General features: G+C 38.0%; 1 protein-coding gene across 1 annotated transcript in view; it reads right to left on the bottom strand.

Moving 5' to 3' along the window:
- The window catches only part of LOC134534389 (uncharacterized), a 72,666-nt gene that overhangs the window by 38,312 nt on the left and 14,095 nt on the right, over positions 1 to 20,259 (bottom strand). The window contains exon 2 of the mRNA XM_063372853.1: positions 12,427 to 12,528. Coding sequence (XP_063228923.1) covers positions 12,427 to 12,528 — 102 coding nt within the window. The remainder of the gene's footprint in view (positions 1 to 12,426; positions 12,529 to 20,259) is intronic.

Below are 20,259 nucleotides of genomic sequence, written 5' to 3'. Positions count from 1 at the left end.
TATAGCAGAATTTAGTTTATTTACGAACTGAAACTTATATACCATTTTGTGGAATTTTTTTTAGCTCATCTCCATTCTGTAAGGCTAGCTGCTCTGTACGTTACATGTGAATATACAGGGAATAATTTTTTTCCTCGTCAATATGGAATTTAAAATCACTCCCCTTTTATTATCAAACGATAATTTTCACAATTCATGGCTGATAATCACTTTATAACATTTTTTATTTGATAACTGCAACACTGCACGAGTAAACCGAAGTAAGATTGAGAAAGAAGTCTTTAAACGTTACACATCCGTATTTAAGTTAATAAGGAAGCAAACGCGTCTCTTTAATAACTAATCAAGTGGTATATTTTAACTAAATAATATTCACTGCCAAAATACTGATTATACTAAAAATAAGCCGAGAAATGTATGTGGTTCAATTAGCTGTAGGATAAATTTCATAGTTCTATCTCCGAGATTTTTCATTTGTGTCATTAAGTTCTTTTTTTCTTTTTTACCTGGTTGATGCCTTTACTAAATAAAAAAGTCTTTAAGGGTTTTAATATGATTCGATCGTTCATTTGGTGTTGATCCGTTTATTAGCTTTGGAGATTTGGGTTTTTAGGGCGCATCAAAAACTGTGAACAAAGAATTTCACGAACAGCATTTGAATCGCAGTAATTATGTGATGTGGCATAAAAAACCCGACAAAGTGCGAGTCGAACTCGCGCACGAAGGGTTCCGTACCATTATCTATAAAAACGGCAAAAAGAAATCATGTCTGTTGTATGGGATTGGGAGCCCCACTTAAATATTTATTTTATTCTGTTTTAGAATTTCTTGTTATAGCGGCAACAGAAATACATCATTTGTGAAAATTTATTCTGTTTTCACGTTTGTTGTATGGGAGCCCCCTTAAATATTTGTTTTATTTTAATTTAATCATTTATTTTAAAGTGAATATATAACTAAATATTCTGTGAATATTTCAAGCTTCTACCTGTTGCCGTTTTCAATATCGAGCAAAAACGAACAAAAAAATCACGTTGGTTGCATGGGAGCCTCCTTAAATATTTATTTTACTATGTTTTTAGTATTTATAACTAACTATCACGGTTCATGAGATACAGCCTGGTGGCAGACGGACAGACAGACGGACGGACAGCGTTATATTCACGTATATTATTTTAATAGATTTTTTCATGGATATTTTATGTATTTAGGTTAGCAAATTATTCAAACATGTTTGAGAGATCATTTCTTATAGTCATTAATTAATAATTACTAAAACATATGTTGCTCTGCTTTATTGTTAATATCACTTACGTAAAAATAAAGTGTATAACATACGAGCTTATCATCCAGAGAAGACTTGTTTCGGTTGACCTCTAGCGCAAAATTCTTAAACCACATAATTCACGCCCCCCCCCCCCCCCCCCCCAGGAAATCCTACAGATTTGCGCCCATGTCAGCTGATACTTCAGGCACCCTCGATGTATCAGGAGAAAGCACAGCAGACATCGGAACAGCAGCTGCAGCAGAAGTTACAGCAAGCGATGGTACTGCAGCTGGGTTGCCAGGCACCCTTGATGGATAAGGAAAAGACACTGCAGATGTTTGAACTACAACTGTTGCAGAAGTTCCAGTAGTTGGTAGAACAGCTAATAGGCCTACGTCAGTCATCCTCGATGGCTGAGGAGATTTCATGGTAGAGGTTTGGACAGCAACTGCAGCTGAAGTTTCAGGTGTGATTGATTTCGAGTGGCTGAGTGATATGTTGGTTAACTCACTGCCCATGAAGTCCAAATCAGTGAATATTTGTGAATTCAAGGGATATATTCCTGTGCATCTGAAGCCATTTTCTGCTATTTCCAAACGGCTGGCTTGCCTGTATGCATCTGCGACCAATTTTGCGATGTCATATTCGTTTATCCTGAGTCCAGGATTGGCCCTCATCCACAAACGGCAAGCGACTTGGTAGGCACTCTTAAATGGTTTCATGAAGGTCCTGTCCAAGGGCTGAAGTTTGTGAGTGGTATGTGGGGGGATACTTAGCATATGAACATGGTTTTCACGTGCATACATGATGACATCTAGTTCTTTGTGGCTGCTGTGCCCATCCAGGATAAGTAAAACTGGATCATTTACAGTAGGCTTTGTAAATTAAACAAAATGTTTCAGCCATGACAAAAATACTGGACCATTCATCCATCCGGTGGGGGTTGGGAAATGACTACTTTCTGTAGGAGCAACAATCATTTGTCGATCATTTATCCTCTTCCGGGGGAATATAAAAAGAGGTGGTATGAAATTACCTGTTGCACTCATACAAAACATGAGTGTTACTGTGCGACCTTTCTCCCCCGAAGTCATTTTCCCAACTTGGCACTTTCCTTTAACTGAAATCACCATCTCATTTTCGTGAACGCATGTAACCCCTGTTTCATCTGCGTTATACATTTTAAATGGACGAAAAGAATAGTCTTCTTGAAGCTTCGTAAGTTGATCGAAAAATCTTTCAACTTGGGGTTTGTTAAAACCTACTGATCGCATTAAGCTAGTTGATTGTGGTTTTCGATAACTTAGCTCGGAGTGTCGTTTCATGAAACCCATATAAATATCTTTCCCCGCAACGTTACTTTCCCTGTTGAATCTATGAGGCAACTTCAAACTTTCTGCTAGATCGTAGGCAAGCTTTAGGAATTCATGTCTCGATAATGGCATAAGTCGTGCATCCAAGTCTTTCATATGCCTTACAAGCTCGTTTTCATACATCTCATCAAAAGTTACTTTGAAGCTTCCAAGCTGAGGTTTCATTTCCACTTGCGATTTTGTTCTTACAGCCAAATTTTTTCTTCGTAAAGTTGTTCTAGGAACATTATGACGTTCTGCTGCTGCCCGAACCGCTATTTTGTTTTCCAAAACATCTTGCACAGCTGATTTCATCGCATCTTCAGACCATTCTCCTCGCCCTTCTCCAGCGGACTTCTTCTTAAATTTAGGCATCGTCCCTGTAATGAATTAGGCCTTAATGAAATCAGCATGGGCTATGAATAAACACTGCCCGATACTAAAAGTTTAAATTTTCTAACTCTTTCTAACTGCAATAATTTACCGAAAATTAATGTCTTACAAAATTTGTCCCTGAAATATTGAATCATTCTGCATATTATTTTCAGACTTAATAAACCTTCTGAACAAAAAAACTGTTAGGGACAAAAGAAAAACGTAGTCTGAAGTAAACCAAAAGCAAGGTTAAGATTTTCTTAATTCGGAACAGCCTTAATTTTGAAATAAAATACAAACTGCGCTCATCATTTAATGGGGTCAAGAATTTGATATTAACTATTTTTGGTATATCTTGCGACTCTAAAATATGTTTTAATGTCCACAAACTTTGAATATGCACTGCTATTTTAATGGCCCATACTACCCGCACACAGCATGCTCCATACTACCCGATCGACATTACTGGAAGAAAAATAGCGCTTAACTTAAAGGAACAAAAATATCTCTTTAAAAGTCTGGGGATATTCCTTACACATAGTGCACTACAATCACAAGTTAAAGTGATAGTTAAAATCCTTACCTATTTCCACTCAGTTAATCTCAAAACTTATTCGAAACAGCAGCCGAAACGAGTAAAACACACAAAAAAAAGTTTCTTCTGATGCACAGCAATGACAACTACCAACAGTTCGCAAACAGTACACAGGCGTGTGCTCTGCATACACACCTCTGTACCGTGCTGTATCTAGCGGCAAGTGTGTGAACTAATGACTGGGCCATACTACCCGACGGGCCAAACTACCCGACGGGCCGTACTACCCGCCACTCCCCTATAAATACTTCAAAACATTGTGGACGGTTGATTTGGTTAGGATAGCTACATTAAAGATACTGTGAAATCATGTAAACGGTTTCCTAGCCCTGGATAACTACATATTGTTTTATTTCTTGTTCACACCTTTATTTTCTATTCCACACGATACATCTCCACCATCTTTATTCTACCTTCCTCCTCTTGCCTCATTGCCTCTGCACCTCCATGTGGCCATGATGGCCACTACAATATATATTACATCCTTCCACCTTTACAATTACTTCTTTAGCTCTACATAACTTAACATTACATGATACATATAACAATACTCCACTGCATTTACCGATGACAGACACCCTCTCTTACTATTATAGTACATGACATGTTACATCAAACAAACATATAAATACTTTATTAAATGACATGTTACATAACCTCACCATCTCTTACTGCAACAGAAGATACTACTAATATCACTCATTACATAACAATACTCCTCTCACTTCCAGACCTGTGTTTACTCATATTCTGCTAGCCACCTAGGTTTATGTACACATCTCCCCGATCTCGTCCACCTCTCCTTAGGTTGCTCCTTGCTTGGGGTGGTTCCCTGTTCACCCTCTTCAATATTTGGCTCATTTAATTCCCCATTGTTATCCACACCTACACTGGTCTGTTTATCTGACTCATTCATGTCCCCATCGATATCTACATCGACACTGGTCTGTTTCCTTCCCGATTCCTTTAAATCTATCCTATTTCTTCTGAATTCTCATCCCCACCTATCACTCACAACATAGGACCGCGGATATATACTTTCCTTTACTATTCGACCTGGCTGCCATGTACCTGTAACCTGCTCTCTCATCACGACTTCTTGCTCTGGCTTTAGAACTGGCAACCTTTTACTCCCCTTATCATAATACATTTTACTACGATCTGATTGCTCCATTTTTTGCTTGATCACCTCTGCTGGTTTGATTGTGCATGGCTGTACAATCTCTGAGTGGACTGGCATCTTCGTTTTGCAAACTCTTCCCATCAGTAACTGAGCTGGCGAGTGTCCCATATGTTTGAGTGGCGTATTCATGTGCTCCAATAACATGCTCCAGATATCCCCAGAGTGCAGGCCTAGTTTGCGACACATCTGTTTACAGATTCCCACCCCTTTTTCCGCTAGCCCGTTACTCTGCGGGTAATTTGGACTTCTGAGTTTTACTTCAAACTTCCACTGCTCTGCAAACTGCCTGAATGTGTGACTGCCAAATGGTACATTGTCTGCACTTACCACATCTGGAACACCATGTGTTGCAAATATCGACTTGCACTCCCCTATTACGCTAGATGCTGATTTGTCTCTAATTGCCCGCATCTCCACCTAGTTAGAATAAGCATCTATAACTACCAAGTATGACTGTGTCCCGTATGTAAAAAATGTCAGCTCCTACCCTCTCCCACGGTCGTTCTGCTATTGGCCATGGGTGTAGTGGCTCTTTGCAATTCTGCCTACTGACCCTTTCACATGTTGCACAATGTTTCACCCATGTCTCCACATCTGTACTGATTCCTGGCCAGTAATATAATTGCCACGCCCTTGATTTAGTCTTTTCAATACCCATGTGATCCTCATGAATTTGCCTTAATACCTCTGCTCTACACTCTTGTGGTACAACTATCTTGTTTCCCAACAACACTATTCCTTCCCACTCAGATAGAGCCTCCCTGTTTTTCCAATATATCTCCACCTTCTGCTCTACCCCTTTTTTTTATTCTGGCCATCCTTCTCTAATGTAATGGAGCACCTTATTTAACTGCGCATCCGCTAGTGTATTGTGTTGTAATTCTTGTTTTTGTCTGTCTGCTACAAGAATGTTGTCTACTACTACTTGTACTGCATGTGTCACCTCCATATCTTGATTCTGCTCCAGTTGTCCCATGCATGTCCTGGATAATGTGTCTGCTATGTATTGCAACTTCCCAGGGAGATAACAAACATTTACATCATATTCGAGCATTTTTAACCTCAGTCGTTGAAGCCTGGCCGACAGTTTGTTCAGATCCTGCTTGCAGATTGATACAAGAGGCTTATGATCTGTGAACACTGTAACCTTGTGATGGCCATATACAAAGTTGTGAAACTTAGACATTGCAAACTGCACAGCCAACAGCTCCTTTTCAACTTGTGCATAGCGCTCTTCGTGTTCATTAAGACTGCGTGAAGAAAATGCCACAGGGTGGTCTTTCTGCATTAGGCAGGCCCCCAGCCCATCTTTGCTAGCATCCGCAAACACCTGTATAGACTCTTTCGGATCATAAAATGCAAGCACCGGTTTTCTACACAGCAGCACTTTTAGTTTCTCAAAGCTCTCCTTGTGCTCCAACTCCCACCTCCACTCTACCTCTTGCCTCGTTAACATCCTTAAGGGGGCCGACACATGAGACAAGTTGGGGATAAATTTCCCTACATACTTCACCATCCCCAGAAACCTTAATACATCACCCCTACACTGAGGTTCCTTCATCTTCAATACTGCCTGCACATACCCCTCATCTGGTCTAATACCTTCTGCACAAAATGTTTGCCCCATAAACTTCACACTACTACTTTTCATCTGCACTTTCTTTCTGTTAAACTTAACATTGTATCTCCTAGCACGTTATAGCACTGTAACCAGTCTGCTGTCATGTTCCTGTTCAGTTTTTCCCGCTACTATGATATCGTCAAAATATATTTGGACCCCCGGTAAGTCACCAAACAATTCTACATTTTTCCTTTGAAATACTCCCGGGGCCGACTTGATTCCAAATGGCATACGCAAAAATTGGTATCTGCCAAATGGTGTCCCAAACACACATAAATCGGCACTACTCGGATCTAGCGGTACCTGATAATAGCCATTCTTCATGTCCAACACTGTAAAAAAACTGTTGCCTGCCATTTGAGCTGCAATGTCATCCCCTGTTGGTATGACAAAATGTTCCCGTTGCATTGCTGCATTGAGGTGCACTGGATCCAAACATAATCGCAATTCTTTATTGGGTTTTTCTACAATTACCAATGCATTAACCCATTCAGTTGGTTTGTCCAATTTTTTAACTACACCTAACACTTCCAACTCCTCTAACTTGCTTTTCAGCCTCTCAACTAGTCCATATGGTACTCTCCTCGTAGCCTCTATGTGTGGACGTGCACCATCAGCTAGTACAATTTTATATGTGGACGGAAAACATCCTAGACCTGAGAAGACATCTTCATATTCATGAAGTAACTTAGGCATGATTGGCATACTTGTGCTACCATTATTAATTAAATGGACACCTTTAAGTAAATTCAATTTAACACAGTCCCCTAAACCCAGCAATGCTGGCTGACCAGCTTCATCTATAACTAGAAACGACACACCTACATTACTCTCCATACCTTTTGATTTACATTGCAAGACCCCAATTCCTAACACATTTGTCTTAAATTCTGGATTTCCATATGATAGAATGACAGTGTTGGTCTGTTTCAAATCATCAACACTGAATCCTAACTGTGTGTACATTTCCAATGGTAATACAGATACATCAGCACCCGAGTCTAACTTTACTAGTACCCTCTGCTTATCATTAACTAAAATGTGTTCATACCACGCCCTTGATGTTGTACTGCCATCAACTGAGCTTATGCACACGCGCTGCCGATCATCGTCAGTATCCTGCACCTCACGCACGGAGTTGACTGTCTTACCTTCGTTCGTCCTTAGTCCCTCCTTCCCATCACATTGTCTACATACCTTGGCAAAGTGATTTTTCCTGTGACACTTCGCACAAATTTTATTATATGCCGGACATCTTCCCTTCTGATGATTATACCCACAATTACCGCACCATGATTGCATCATGGGCCGCAGCTGTTGTGGATGAAGTGATCTTGTTGAATTAACGGCTGATGTTATCTCCGCACTCTCCTGCAAGATCCTCGTCTGTTGTTTGCTTGTCTCCGCTGCTTTACACAACGCCACAGCTTTCTTCAAATCCAGCGCCGGTTCCCGTAACTGTCGTTCTTGCATCATTTTGTCTCCAATACCTATTACCACACGATCACGAACCATTGCCTCCCCATCTGTATATTCACACGTCTTGACTGCTGTTTTTAACGCCGTTAAGAAACTGTCAAATGACTGTCCTTCCACTTGTATTATCTTTCCGAACTTGAACTGTTCCACTATCACATTTTTCTGTGGCGCACAATACTCTTCAAAGGCATCTACCACTTGCTTATAACTATTGCCAGATGCCTCATCAATGTTAAACGTATTAAAATTTTCCAACCCGTCATCTCCGATGCAGTTCAACAGCAATGCCACTTTCAACCCATCATCTGCTTTGTCCTTGCCAGACGCTCGTATAAATATTTCAAAACGCTATCGGAATCTTTTCCAATTCTCAGCTACATTTGATGACAAGTCCAGCACCTCCGGTAACCTATAAGACCCGTCCGCACTTTGAGTCGCCATGTCTCTCTGCAAATCTACGTTAGGCACAAGCACAATTCACATCTGACGCCATGTTTTATTTCTTGTTCACACCTTTATTCTCTATTCCACACGATACATCTCCTCCATCTTTATTCTACCTTCCTCCTCTTGCCTCATGGCCTCTGCACCTCCATGTGGCCATGATGGCCACTACAATATATATTACACATATTAAAAAGTTATTTGCTATGCAACCCATAAAATGATTTTACATTATTTTTAATGTAGTTATACTTACCTAATATAACCAACCATCCACAATGTATTAAAGTATTTATAATGTAGCTAACATATCCTAATCGACCGCAAAATTTAATGCCACACCTGTTTATACAATAAGACGAGAACAGGTGTGTTCATCGTGATATGGCCGTTGGCAATTATACAATAAGATAGAACGGAATAAAAGTGAGCATGAACTTCGAGGAACTTCGGGTTTGGCTCTCTCGTCTGTGAACAAAAGGCTTGTCAACGTGAGTATTCGGGTATGTCCAGAAGAACGAGTGAATCGTAGGCTTCCCCTCAGCGGGAAGGGGAAGCCTAAATTCCACATTGAGTTGAGGACCTACCCGAACGCGCCCGAAGACATCACCTTCGGCCAACTTCGGGACTGTTTTTATATTCATAACAGTACTCAGTGCAACCACTCACCACCAGGGGCGCTTGCATCCCTGGTCACTAAATCCAGTACTGAACAATTAGCAAGGCGGACCACGAGTCCAAGTGCCCAACCCCCGCATGGTAGACTCTTTTCTACTCTGTCCAACACTTAATCCAGACCATCCTCTGTCTCCTGTAAATTCCTACACATAATGCATGCCAATTTGCATCCCGCATGAATGTGCCCAGGGTTTTCCCTGTGTCTATGCAGGTTTTACATGAGCCCAACCTATCTCTAGTTATAGTCTAGATTTAAGAGTGAGGGGAGTTAGTCATGGCGTCAATCGCTGCCATGGCTGGCCAATCCCCTCCTAGCACACGATGCATGCGACCCTCTTCCTGCATGGCTAATCCCAGCATGACTAGGTGTATAGGCTTCGGCCTGAGACGCACCTAGGTCCCTCCCTAACCCGGACCCCTCCAAAATACATTTAGTTTTACTTAGGTTAGGAAAAAAAATCATAACAGCACGGCCATGTTAGTGGATGTCAAAAACACTTAAATAATAATAATTGTGAGGTTAAGTGTTTAATTCATAGATAGAAAGTGTATATTTAGTAATCATCTTAAAATTATTATTCATGGTTATATCACAAGTATTTGTTATGTTCAGGATGTTTCAACGCACTAAATTAAAACAGCAAGCATCATGTATCTCAGATTCAAGTGAAAAACTTGGATACGTGATACTGAACTTTAACTTGCTCTCAGATTTGCGTTTAAATTAAGTGATATTTATCGTCATTTAGTTCATTTTTTCTCTCTACAGGTTTTAAAGTTTAGCCTAAGTTCACGTAATTTTTTCGTTTCACGTGTCCAAATTTATCCCTTGGTTTTGTGGTACAAAATGTTTGCTGTTTTAATTTGTTACGTCGAAAGAGTATGGACATAACAAATACTAGAACATCACAAGAAAAACAAATTATCTCAGGTGTTGTGAAATAATTTCTTTAGTAACTGTTTTACAGTCATATATAATTGCAATATCACAAGTTAGTTATGCCCATGTTCTTTCAATGTACCAAATTAAAACATCAAGCAACATGTACCACAGGAACAATGTATACAAGATCATGCCATCTGGGTCAAGGGATGAATTTGAATACGTTATACAGAACTTTTACCAATTTCACTTTCGGGACCAGTACGTATCACAATATCATTATCACATTAATGACATCATTAACATGGCATGTTTAGGTCATTACCATATCTGCATTATAATGTGACTAGCACGATTATATGGGGGTTTTAGTTGGGAAATATTCTAATGCTTGTTTTGCACATAATATGTTTGTGTATTAAACTAGCTCTCTGGTTACGTATTTTACGCTATGGCCATGCTTATTCTAGATTTAGAACATACTACAGTATATATTTTACCTGTGGTATCATATTCTATACCTACTTAAGTACAAGCCCTAAGTACCTGTACTAGTATAGAACACCATACTGAAGATATATTACCTACATGTCATTGTTATTTCTCAATATATATATCTGGTGTAAAAGAAGCATATGAATCTCCTCCGTCCAAAAGTGTTTTTTTCCAGTGTTTGTACTTTAAGAACGTAAAAAAGTCTGTTTTCAGGGTAAATTCAGGGCTATGTCTAGTGTCAAAAGAAGGTTTTTGTCTAATATTTTTTAAGTTTGTGGAAAAGCCACAACCTAAGATTATTACCCACCTCTCTCCTAATAGCAAATAAAATGCACAAAGTAATTGTATTGTTTTGCGGCTTTTAAATGAATAAAGAAAAATTCCGCAAACTTTTTTGCACATCCTGACATGCATCAAAATTTTTCCCAAGAGGATGTTGAGGTACTTTAAGTATTTTATCGTTTTTAAAACTGCACAAGATTTTATTAAGTTTGTTTTAATCAACAAAAGTAAGAAGAGTAAAAATTATAACTTGTTTTTTTACTTCCTGATATGTTTTTGAGTCATTACCCAAGAGAGCAATACTTGCAGCAAGAAACTAACATAATTACGTTACACAATACTCTTAATTCATTTAGCTGAAGGCCGCAAGGGGAGCACTCACAAATGTATTAACGTAACTTCACACGTGAGTGACCCGGGCACTCCTACTTCGCACTTCCCTTGGACGGGGTTTTTAATAAAAGGTGACGTTACCATTAAATTGTGTTTGATTTATAATTGACTGGGGTCGAGGTGGCTGGTTAATTAGGGCATGGTCTTTGATTCTACCTGTTCCGGTGCTCGCCTGACTCGGGTGGGCCATGGCTAGGGGTGCGTTCCGTTAGCGGGGTCGGATACTGGCGGTTGCAGGTCGGGCTTTAGGGTGGCCTTCGGTCGGACGACGTCAGTATAAGGTATATTCAAACATGGAGGTTGAATCTGAAGTCAATATACAAACGTCGGCTGCACATTCATCACGACTAATTAAGTTAAAACCAACAATACTATTCATTTATAAAGTGCTGTTCAAGTATACATCTTTGAAATTGGTGCTGAAAAAATATTTTATTGTAAATAATACATCAAGAATCTAAGGTGAAACACTGAGCGTCTGAATTATGTTTAACTAGATGAAGTTCTTCAACAAACAGCAAAATGAGTTGCTTTAATAAAATTAATTCATTAAAATAAATCGGGGATAACACATTTATTTTCCACATACTTTTGAAGCATTCTATTTTCCATTATTTAAATAAAATAATTTTTTGACAGCAACAGTATTCATGGTTTGTTGTAAAACTCGAATTAAACATAGTCCAGACGCTCAGTGTTCCGTACTAGTTTCGATAAAAACTTTGTTCAATTCCATCTTCAAAGACTAAAACCAGCTAGTAAAGCACTTAAGATCATAAGTAACTTAATGTATATGTTTTCAAATTATTTGGTCGCGATAAAACAGAAGTCGAAGTGTATATAAAACCATATGATGGAGTAAGTGGCGATGCCTCAAATATCCGCCCAAACTACAAATATGTAGAGTAAGTTTGGAGGTGAAGTCCTTAATGGTAGTAAAGCTCCCAATGTAGGCCCTGCCCCCAAAGATCGAAGCGAGTAATTAGATACAACTGAAATGAATTTGTTTTAGCAGTTCTTGAAATGTAACTAATATAAAGTACATATATATTAGTCCATAATAATTATTTTTATTTGTAATAAGTAGTTTAGTTGGTCAACCGAAACGAATATTGTAACCGCAGATGATAAATCAAAGGAAGTCACGATTTCACATAGATAGATAATTTATTATAACCCTTTAGCTATTAGGATAGATACGAGATAATAACTTTATATTTTGTTATTGAAAATTACAACTTTGTTACTCTAAAAACAAACACAGTTTAGCCATAATTAGCTCATAATAAAACCTTTTATAGTTGTTAATATTACGACACATAAATTGTTAAGAACTGCGGGAGAATTTGGTCTATGTAGCCAAGCCCATAAAGACTCACCTGGAAAGTTCTTCATGTTCTCCAAGTAGATGTCAGAGAAGTTTCTTTGCCGCATCATCTCCACTTGCATGGTTTCGTCGGAGCACCTCACCTTGAATGGAACTGTAACACATTCACCCAGTGCTACACTACTACTAACTAACCAACAGGAACAATTTTCTTAAAGTGTTGAAGCCCTTACGTTGCTTAGTTTTATGTCTCAGTTAAGCAAACATAAGATAACAAAACAGTGTTTTTTATGACACTCAATGAAAAAAAAAGAACAAATAAAACTGAATACGATTTCTCGATATTGCATAAAAGACACATATTCGGATATTTTTTTCTTAAAATCAAAACTTACCCTATGTTAATATTAAATTCGAAAACATTTTCAGTTAACGTTCCAGCGATTAGAATAAACATTAAAGGTAGTGGAACTTATGCGTCAGAGGAAATAGGGAAAAATTCATCATCAGGTACTAACAGGGTAAAACACCTATGGTTGTAAGCAAGCGGTAGAGTCCAGTATTAAGACACCCAGTGACATCTGAGACTTGCGAATGAGCGGGCAGTCGGACATAATTTGGGCAAGAGGTGTTGAAGGGATGAGATGTTTGTGGTTGTGGACAAGTTGCTGAGTCTACGACTGAGACTACTAATGACATCAGGTACTTGTGAATGAGCAGTTAGCCGAACACTAATTGGAAATGAGGTGCTGACGGACTAAGACGCCAGTGTTTTTGGGCATGCTGAAAGATCTAGGACTTAGACAACTAGTGACGTATTTTACTTATGAGTGAGCAGGTAGCCAAATATAATTTGGAAATGAGGTATTGACAGACTGAGACGCCTGTGGTTAAGGGCAATTCGCAAAGTCCAGGACTAGAACTTCTAATGCCGTCCAGTACTTGTGAGTGAGCAGGCAGCCGAACATAAATTTGAAATGTGGTGCTGACGGAATGAGATGCCTAGGGTTGTGAACAATATGCAGATACCAATACTTAGACTAGTAATGAAGGCTGGTAGGTACTTGTGAAAGAGCATACAGCCGAACCCAAATTGGACATGAAATGCTGGAGGACGGAGATGCCTGTGGTTGTAGGCAAGCTTCGGAGTCGAGAACTGGGACTTATAGTGAGAACTCGTGGGGCGAGAAGTTTTAGTCAGACGTACAAATGTTGAGTCGGATCCTCTGCCTCTTTGAGGGGCATCCATTGAGTACTTTGGTCTTCATATGTCTGTGCTGCTAGATAGCATTGCAACTTGCTCTTAAGATGGTTGATGGCAGTGTTACAATAATTTTAGGATGACTTAGGAGTCAGGCTCTGCCCATGGTTACTTTAGTGTGCACTCTACCATACTTACCACGCAAGTTACATCAATGCAGCTAATTCAAAAAATTAATCTGTCTAGAAAACTACTTCTGGCCTTGTTCAAGCATTCCCTTGCTTCTGGAATTACATATATATATATATATATATATATATATATATATATATTGGACGAGAATTAATGGTATATAATCTTAGATGGTGTACTATGTAGTTAAATAATTTTTATTTATTTTAAGACAACCTTAATAAAAACATCTAAAGAAGTTTGTAATGGTATGTATATAATATAAATTTTAATTTAAAATGTTTTAACCACCAGGAAGCACATTATCGGCGACGTCGTAGCCCGTTCAGAGTAGGCAGCACGCGGCCGACGTTACAAAACCCTGAATCATTCATGTTGTAAAAGATTACATGCTGCACCACTGTTTACTTGCTATCCCATTAAGATTTTTTTAAAAGCTTAGAACTCAGGCAGCAATAAGGCTGACACCGAATTCCACGCCTCTAAGCGCAAGGCACTGAACTGGCGCACTGTGCATGGTCATATTTACAAGGTGAAGTTAGGACCGTGTGCACGGCTGTAGCTTGTGCAGCCCTGGGCGACAGGGTTCACGCCCCGTCAAGCACGACCATGAGCTGACCTCGAGTAAGCCATTCGCGCCCACATCACATGTCACTTCGCCTACAAGCACAGAATCCTTGAAGCGTGCGTCACAGATCACTGCTGCACGCGTACTGCGACGAGATGGTTCAATTGGACGCACCAGAGTTCCCATCGAGTAAAGACCAATTAAAACTGTTGAGAAACACACGATTCACAGCAACAGATTGCAGGCTATCTGTTGAATAAACAATATTCTTTGCTACATACACTATGCAGTTCATTGATCATTGTCACAGTTTCTTTCTTTCTTTTTTTTTTTAATAAAATGTACCACAATGTTGTAGTTCTTCAGCTCCTGCAGCTGCAAGGTAGTCCTACCTTCTCTGAAGAGAAGATTTCAATTCAGTGTTCTAACTGCCCTCCTCTTTTTATCTCCTCATCACCTAAGGCGCAACTGTCGTTTCATGTCTGCCACATTTTGAAAAAATATTAGTACCAGTTCATGTAATTTTTTAAAGTTAGTATTCATAACCTTATCTTTATCTTCAAGTTTTCAATTTTAATATTTATTTATATTTAAATTACTTGTTCTGGTGATTAAATAGGCTTCATGTCTCCAGATATCTTTGTGTATTAAACTTACTTGGAAAGAAATAAGTTTTTAGACTATTTTAATGGCATGACAATTTCATATTAACATTTCTGAAGTTATACTTATTTAGCTGCATTGAGTGTGGAGGTTAAATCCAGATAAGCATAGGCGATCTGCTTCGATAGAAAGTCCCATCACCAAATGTGTTGTCGTTTAGGTGAGCCTATAAGTAATTCATACGTATAATTTTTTGAAACCGTAGCAGGGCAGTTAAAGAAGTACGAAAACAAAAAAATGTTATAGTAAGAGGCTGCTTTTAATTTTTTCTTGACCACAACTTAACATAAAGAAATGACTCCAAAAACATCGAAAAAGTGAAATTTCTAGAGAATAGTATGCGTACTTTTCCTCTGCAAATATTCGTAATTAATAATAATTAAAAAACAACTTAAAAGTTTATCTATAGGTTTCTCATAAAGCGTCCACATTCAAAAATACAATAAAATCATTTTAATGTATTTTACTATAGTGCAGAATTTTATCACAATACGAGGCGGATAACACAGTGAAATATAATAATAACAGATTTGTATTGTAATAAAATTAAACTTTTATTAAATGACAATATTAGAAAAATAATCGTTTCACAAGTGCAAATACTCATCATTATTATCATGTATAACAAATTTAATGTTTTAAACAGGAAGGTTATCAACTGGTTCTTTATAATATTGAAAGGTATATTGCATGTAAAAGGTAATAAACAACTGCTGATAAATGTAAATAACCGCCCACAGTTCGATTGCAAGTGAGGCAATCAGATAAATTTCGATAATTACTTTTATGAAGAGTAGTTTACTTTTGGCAGTCATGGAACCACAGGGCAATTTCTGCAATAGTTGTCCTAAAAATACTTATGAAAATTTCTATAATATTAGATCAAAAGTATATAATTTTCTAAAAATTCATTAGTACCTCCATTTTTTTTATAAACGTAAAGGATTTTTTACTATTGTGGCCATAGGTGGCATGGCCACTTGATTTTATATTTATTTTAATTAATGTTGAATTATGGCTGTGACGTAATTTTAGTTTTAGTATTTGCCCTTTTCCTTTTTTTTATAAGTATTGGTCTTTTATAAGTTTTGTTAATCTTATTTTTAAATATGTTTTTATATTATGTTTTTTTTAATGGTTTAGTTTCTTGATATTTAATTATATCGTTTTGGACTTTGAATCATAATACGGTGTACGACGCTCACCCCCCCCCCCCCCCCCCCCCCCCCGTGAAGATTGAAATGGACTGTTCCAAGGCAATAAGGTGGTGGGGGAAATACGTCAAGAGGGACGGAATGAGCTGTATGAGGGAGTCGTCAGCTGATCGCCGTGGTGGACGTGTATGCGCTTCGGGCGTGACGAGCGCGGTGATGGCTTGTGGTATTGGGCCGGCGCGGACTCGTGAATATTTTTTAACATAAATCAGCTGACGTATATTGAACTTCGGGAAATACTTAGATTGTGGCGGGTGCTGCCAAGAGGATGAAGAGTCCACGCTACATTTTTCGTTAATGAAGCATTTAGCATGTGTGCTAAAGTACAGCCGGCTAAACTCCGGGCCAGGAGGTCCGGGGTGGGATGCGACGTACAACGTTCAATCCAAGTAAGTGATTCCGGCTCCGAACTTTTGCCCCTGTAACCCCGGGGCGTTGATATAAACTTTGCCCACCATAACAGTGAACAATTTAAAAATGACTTTTGCCAAAAGACCCTAATTCCCACGTCGAGTGTATGTTGCGTCCTCGTACTCATTTTTACCGAACCTTCCATCAAGCATGCCATGAAGCGCCGTAAAATAAAATCACCCGGGTGTAATCAAGATTTTTTAGAGAGACATTAATTTTCACTAACTTTTATTTGAATAGCATTGTAATTTATTATTTATACATATATATTTTTAGAACGGTTTTTGTATCAATGTCTGAATTTATTTATGCGTTTATTGCAGTATTTATTATTTATTGGTATATATTAAAACGTGGCTATATTAAAAGCCTCTGTAACTTTATAGGGCAAATGGTTTTAGATATAATTGTAATTTTTTTGATATTTGGTCGTAAATTAAATTCCTTACCATGCTCATGCGCAAATGGTCTCATTAAAGTTTTTCACATTTTGAGTAATTACGTTCTTTTCATTTTAAATACTATTAATCTGATCTCTTCCTTTTCTAAAAACCTTTTGAATAATTTATTTATGAATTTTGGGGCACTCGTTTTTCGGAGCAGCGTGAAAAATAATAATTTAAAAAAGATAAACAAGATTGGAGTGTTGAAGGCTGTTCCCAGACGGGTGTCTAACTTGTGGTGGTGTGACACCGGGAGTGTCAACCGCGACACTATTGAACTTTTAGTCTTTTCTCTTTTTTTTAAACATGAAAAACACTCAAACGATAGATTATTCTCAAACAAGGACAAGCGTGTAAAAAACAACTTCAAAAAAATACAATTTTATATAGCTTTAGCGTCTAATATAACTCAAATATCAATACCATCAAAATCAATTAGAATGCATTTTATTTGCTTAAAGCCAAAATTACCTCTTACACCGTTTAAGAGTAAAAGTTTTGCAAAATGGTAATAAAATAATGTGTAGATTATTATTTTGTTTATTTGTAACAAATTTTTTACGTCTAACATCAGTTATGGAGTAGGTACGATTGTTAAAATAAATAAAAACTTCTTTTTTTCACCCACTAAAAGTCAAACTAAAAAAATAATAATAAACACAATTAGTTAATCTATATTAATGTTGTTCATTCATAGTTACTTACCTCGAGTTTAAATTTATGTACTTTGAATTTTAAAACAATAATATCCTTTTTACACTTCTTAGTGGCTGAATTTTTCAAAATGGTAGAATTGTGGTTGGTTGTTTTGGTATTTATGATGTACATATCTTTCCCTGTGTTTCTTAAGCTTTGGGGGTATAATTTATTATCTGAAAACTATATTAATCCCCTTTTCACCCCCATTCCTCCTTAAGGGTTACAATTTTTCAATTATATACAGCTCAGTGTTTAAGTTTGTCAACTAAAAATTTTTTCATCGAAATCGGGTCAGTGGTTTTCGAGTGATGCTGGAACACACAAACAGAAAAAAAAAAAAAACTAAAACAGACAAACTGATCAAAATTCTAAAAAGTGTATTTTTGAGTTCTCAATAACATAATTAGCCATTAAAAATAGTTTCTTCTCCATAATTTCATTAAATGTACACATTTTTTTTTAAACCTGAAACAGCTCTCATTTAGAATAGATTTTTCCCAAAGTTATAAGTTTCATTTTAGTAGGTGCTTAATTATGATTACAAAATGTTTCAGTCATCGTGTCTGTGATATCAATTTATGTAGTCTGGGGTTTTCAGGATATTACGCTTGTCTGAATGAGATTTTCTGAAGTTCATAGTGCATTCCTTGTCTTTGACTTTCTAGTTGTAGTTCATAATAAGCTAGTTGGAAGAGTCTGCAGAACGGCGGTCAGTCGGAGGCTATGGTCGAGTGGCAGCAGATGGAAGTGGACTGGGACCATCAGGCCCGGAACCTGGTTCGTCTCCTTGAGTACACGTCTCGCAGGGGATGTGCAGCCTGAACACGTTTCATTGATGATTACCTGCTATGGGCGTAGTGTAAGTTCAGTTGTTGCCACATTTCCTTCGTCGAGACCAGCAAGATCGTCTCGTCCACTCGCATTGGCGGTTCGTTTTCTACTGCTGTGTTACGTCAGCCTGCTTGCTCGGTGCGGCGTTGTCATCACGAGATTGCCATCACCTCAAGCTGAGATAGCTGATGGTCCCGTGTAGAGACGAACGTTCGAAAATGTTCTTGAATTGGTTTCCTTTTGTATGTGGTGAAATATTGACGTAGTATGTGGCACCATAATACTGCTCGCTTTTCCTGGTAGATAAAGTGCGTTGATTTTCGCAGAGGATAGCAATCCTCTATTTTATTTTTACTTTGGGGCACGCTTAATGCATGACACATTTGCAAAATTTGAAGTTTGATTGCTTTACAACGGTGTTGGAAATAAGGCAGTCAGTCAATGGGTAGAAAATTAATTCGGTAGAACGATTCTTAAGAGAGTCAAAAAAATCTGTAATAATATAGTGAGAGAGGAGCAGTCCAACGGCTGCAGGATGCAGCATGAGACGTGGCGCGATGAGCGAGCTACAGGAAGTGTGCTGACCCACGCCTGCGCTGCGGTGACCCCCCCCCCCCTCCAACACTGACGGCAATAGCAGTGACGTCACCCCACAGTCCGCGTCTTGAGCTGTTCGACAGGCCATGGCAGTCGCTAGCAGTGTAAATTACTTTCGCTGACAAAAATATTGCTTTGGATCAACAAAATTCTGATTAAGAAAGTCATGAACACTTTTAAGATACTAATTATACGATTAAGTGAATAAATTCAGTTTGATTATAGTGGTTTATTTTGTTCAAAGGACAAATATGAGATTCAGTATGTTTGATTAGTGGTTTTGTTTGAAATAAAACCCTATTTCCAAACAAAATATTTTTATGGCAAAACTTATGTATTGCCAGTCAGTATTCAACAAATACCTCGGAAGAAAAACGTTTTACACAATTCGATCTTTTTTTGTTAAAAGGCGTCTTTTTTTTTTGTTAAAGTTGTGTCCAAATATATATCCTAGATCACATTGGCATCCAATGTGCGTCATTTTTGTTGAAAAGGTATTAAAATATGTGTCATAAATTAATTTACGTATTCCAAGTTAGTAGTTGGATTGAATATTTAATAGTTCAGAAATTCTTGACCTTGCAGCAAGCATAAAACATATTTTAAGGGCGCTTGGTCATATAGTAAGCGTAAACATACCTGTAATAGGTTGTGTCCATACTGTAAGTCTGGCAGTTCAGAGACGCTTGGACTATATGCTTGACATTGCTCATGGCTTGTTTGAAAGGCATTCCAAGTATCAAAGGCCTCGTGGTTCTGAGACGATTGGCCTATATGCCTAAAATTGTATATGGCTTGTTTAAAAGTCATACTATGTATCGAATAAGAAGGCCGCTGTAGTTTGGATATGCTTGGCTTATATGCTTGTATTTGGCACTCTAGTAATCATAAGGTGAAACAAATATGACCTCGTAGTAGGAACAGTGATATTGTGTAATATATTTATTGAGTCAGCCAGTTATCTGGTAGAGATCCTTGTTCATAGTAATGAATATTAATAAACTCGAAAAAAGGTAATGGTAAAAACATATAAATGATTTTAAGCTTTAATTTCTTTAAGCACTAA

Source organism: Bacillus rossius, chromosome 7, assembly GCF_032445375.1.
Source record: "Bacillus rossius redtenbacheri isolate Brsri chromosome 7, Brsri_v3, whole genome shotgun sequence".
In the NCBI taxonomy this organism is placed as follows: Eukaryota; Metazoa; Arthropoda; class Insecta; order Phasmatodea; family Bacillidae; genus Bacillus; species Bacillus rossius.
Note: the sequence above shows the minus strand (reverse complement) of the source record. Positions and strands in the feature narration are given on the sequence as shown.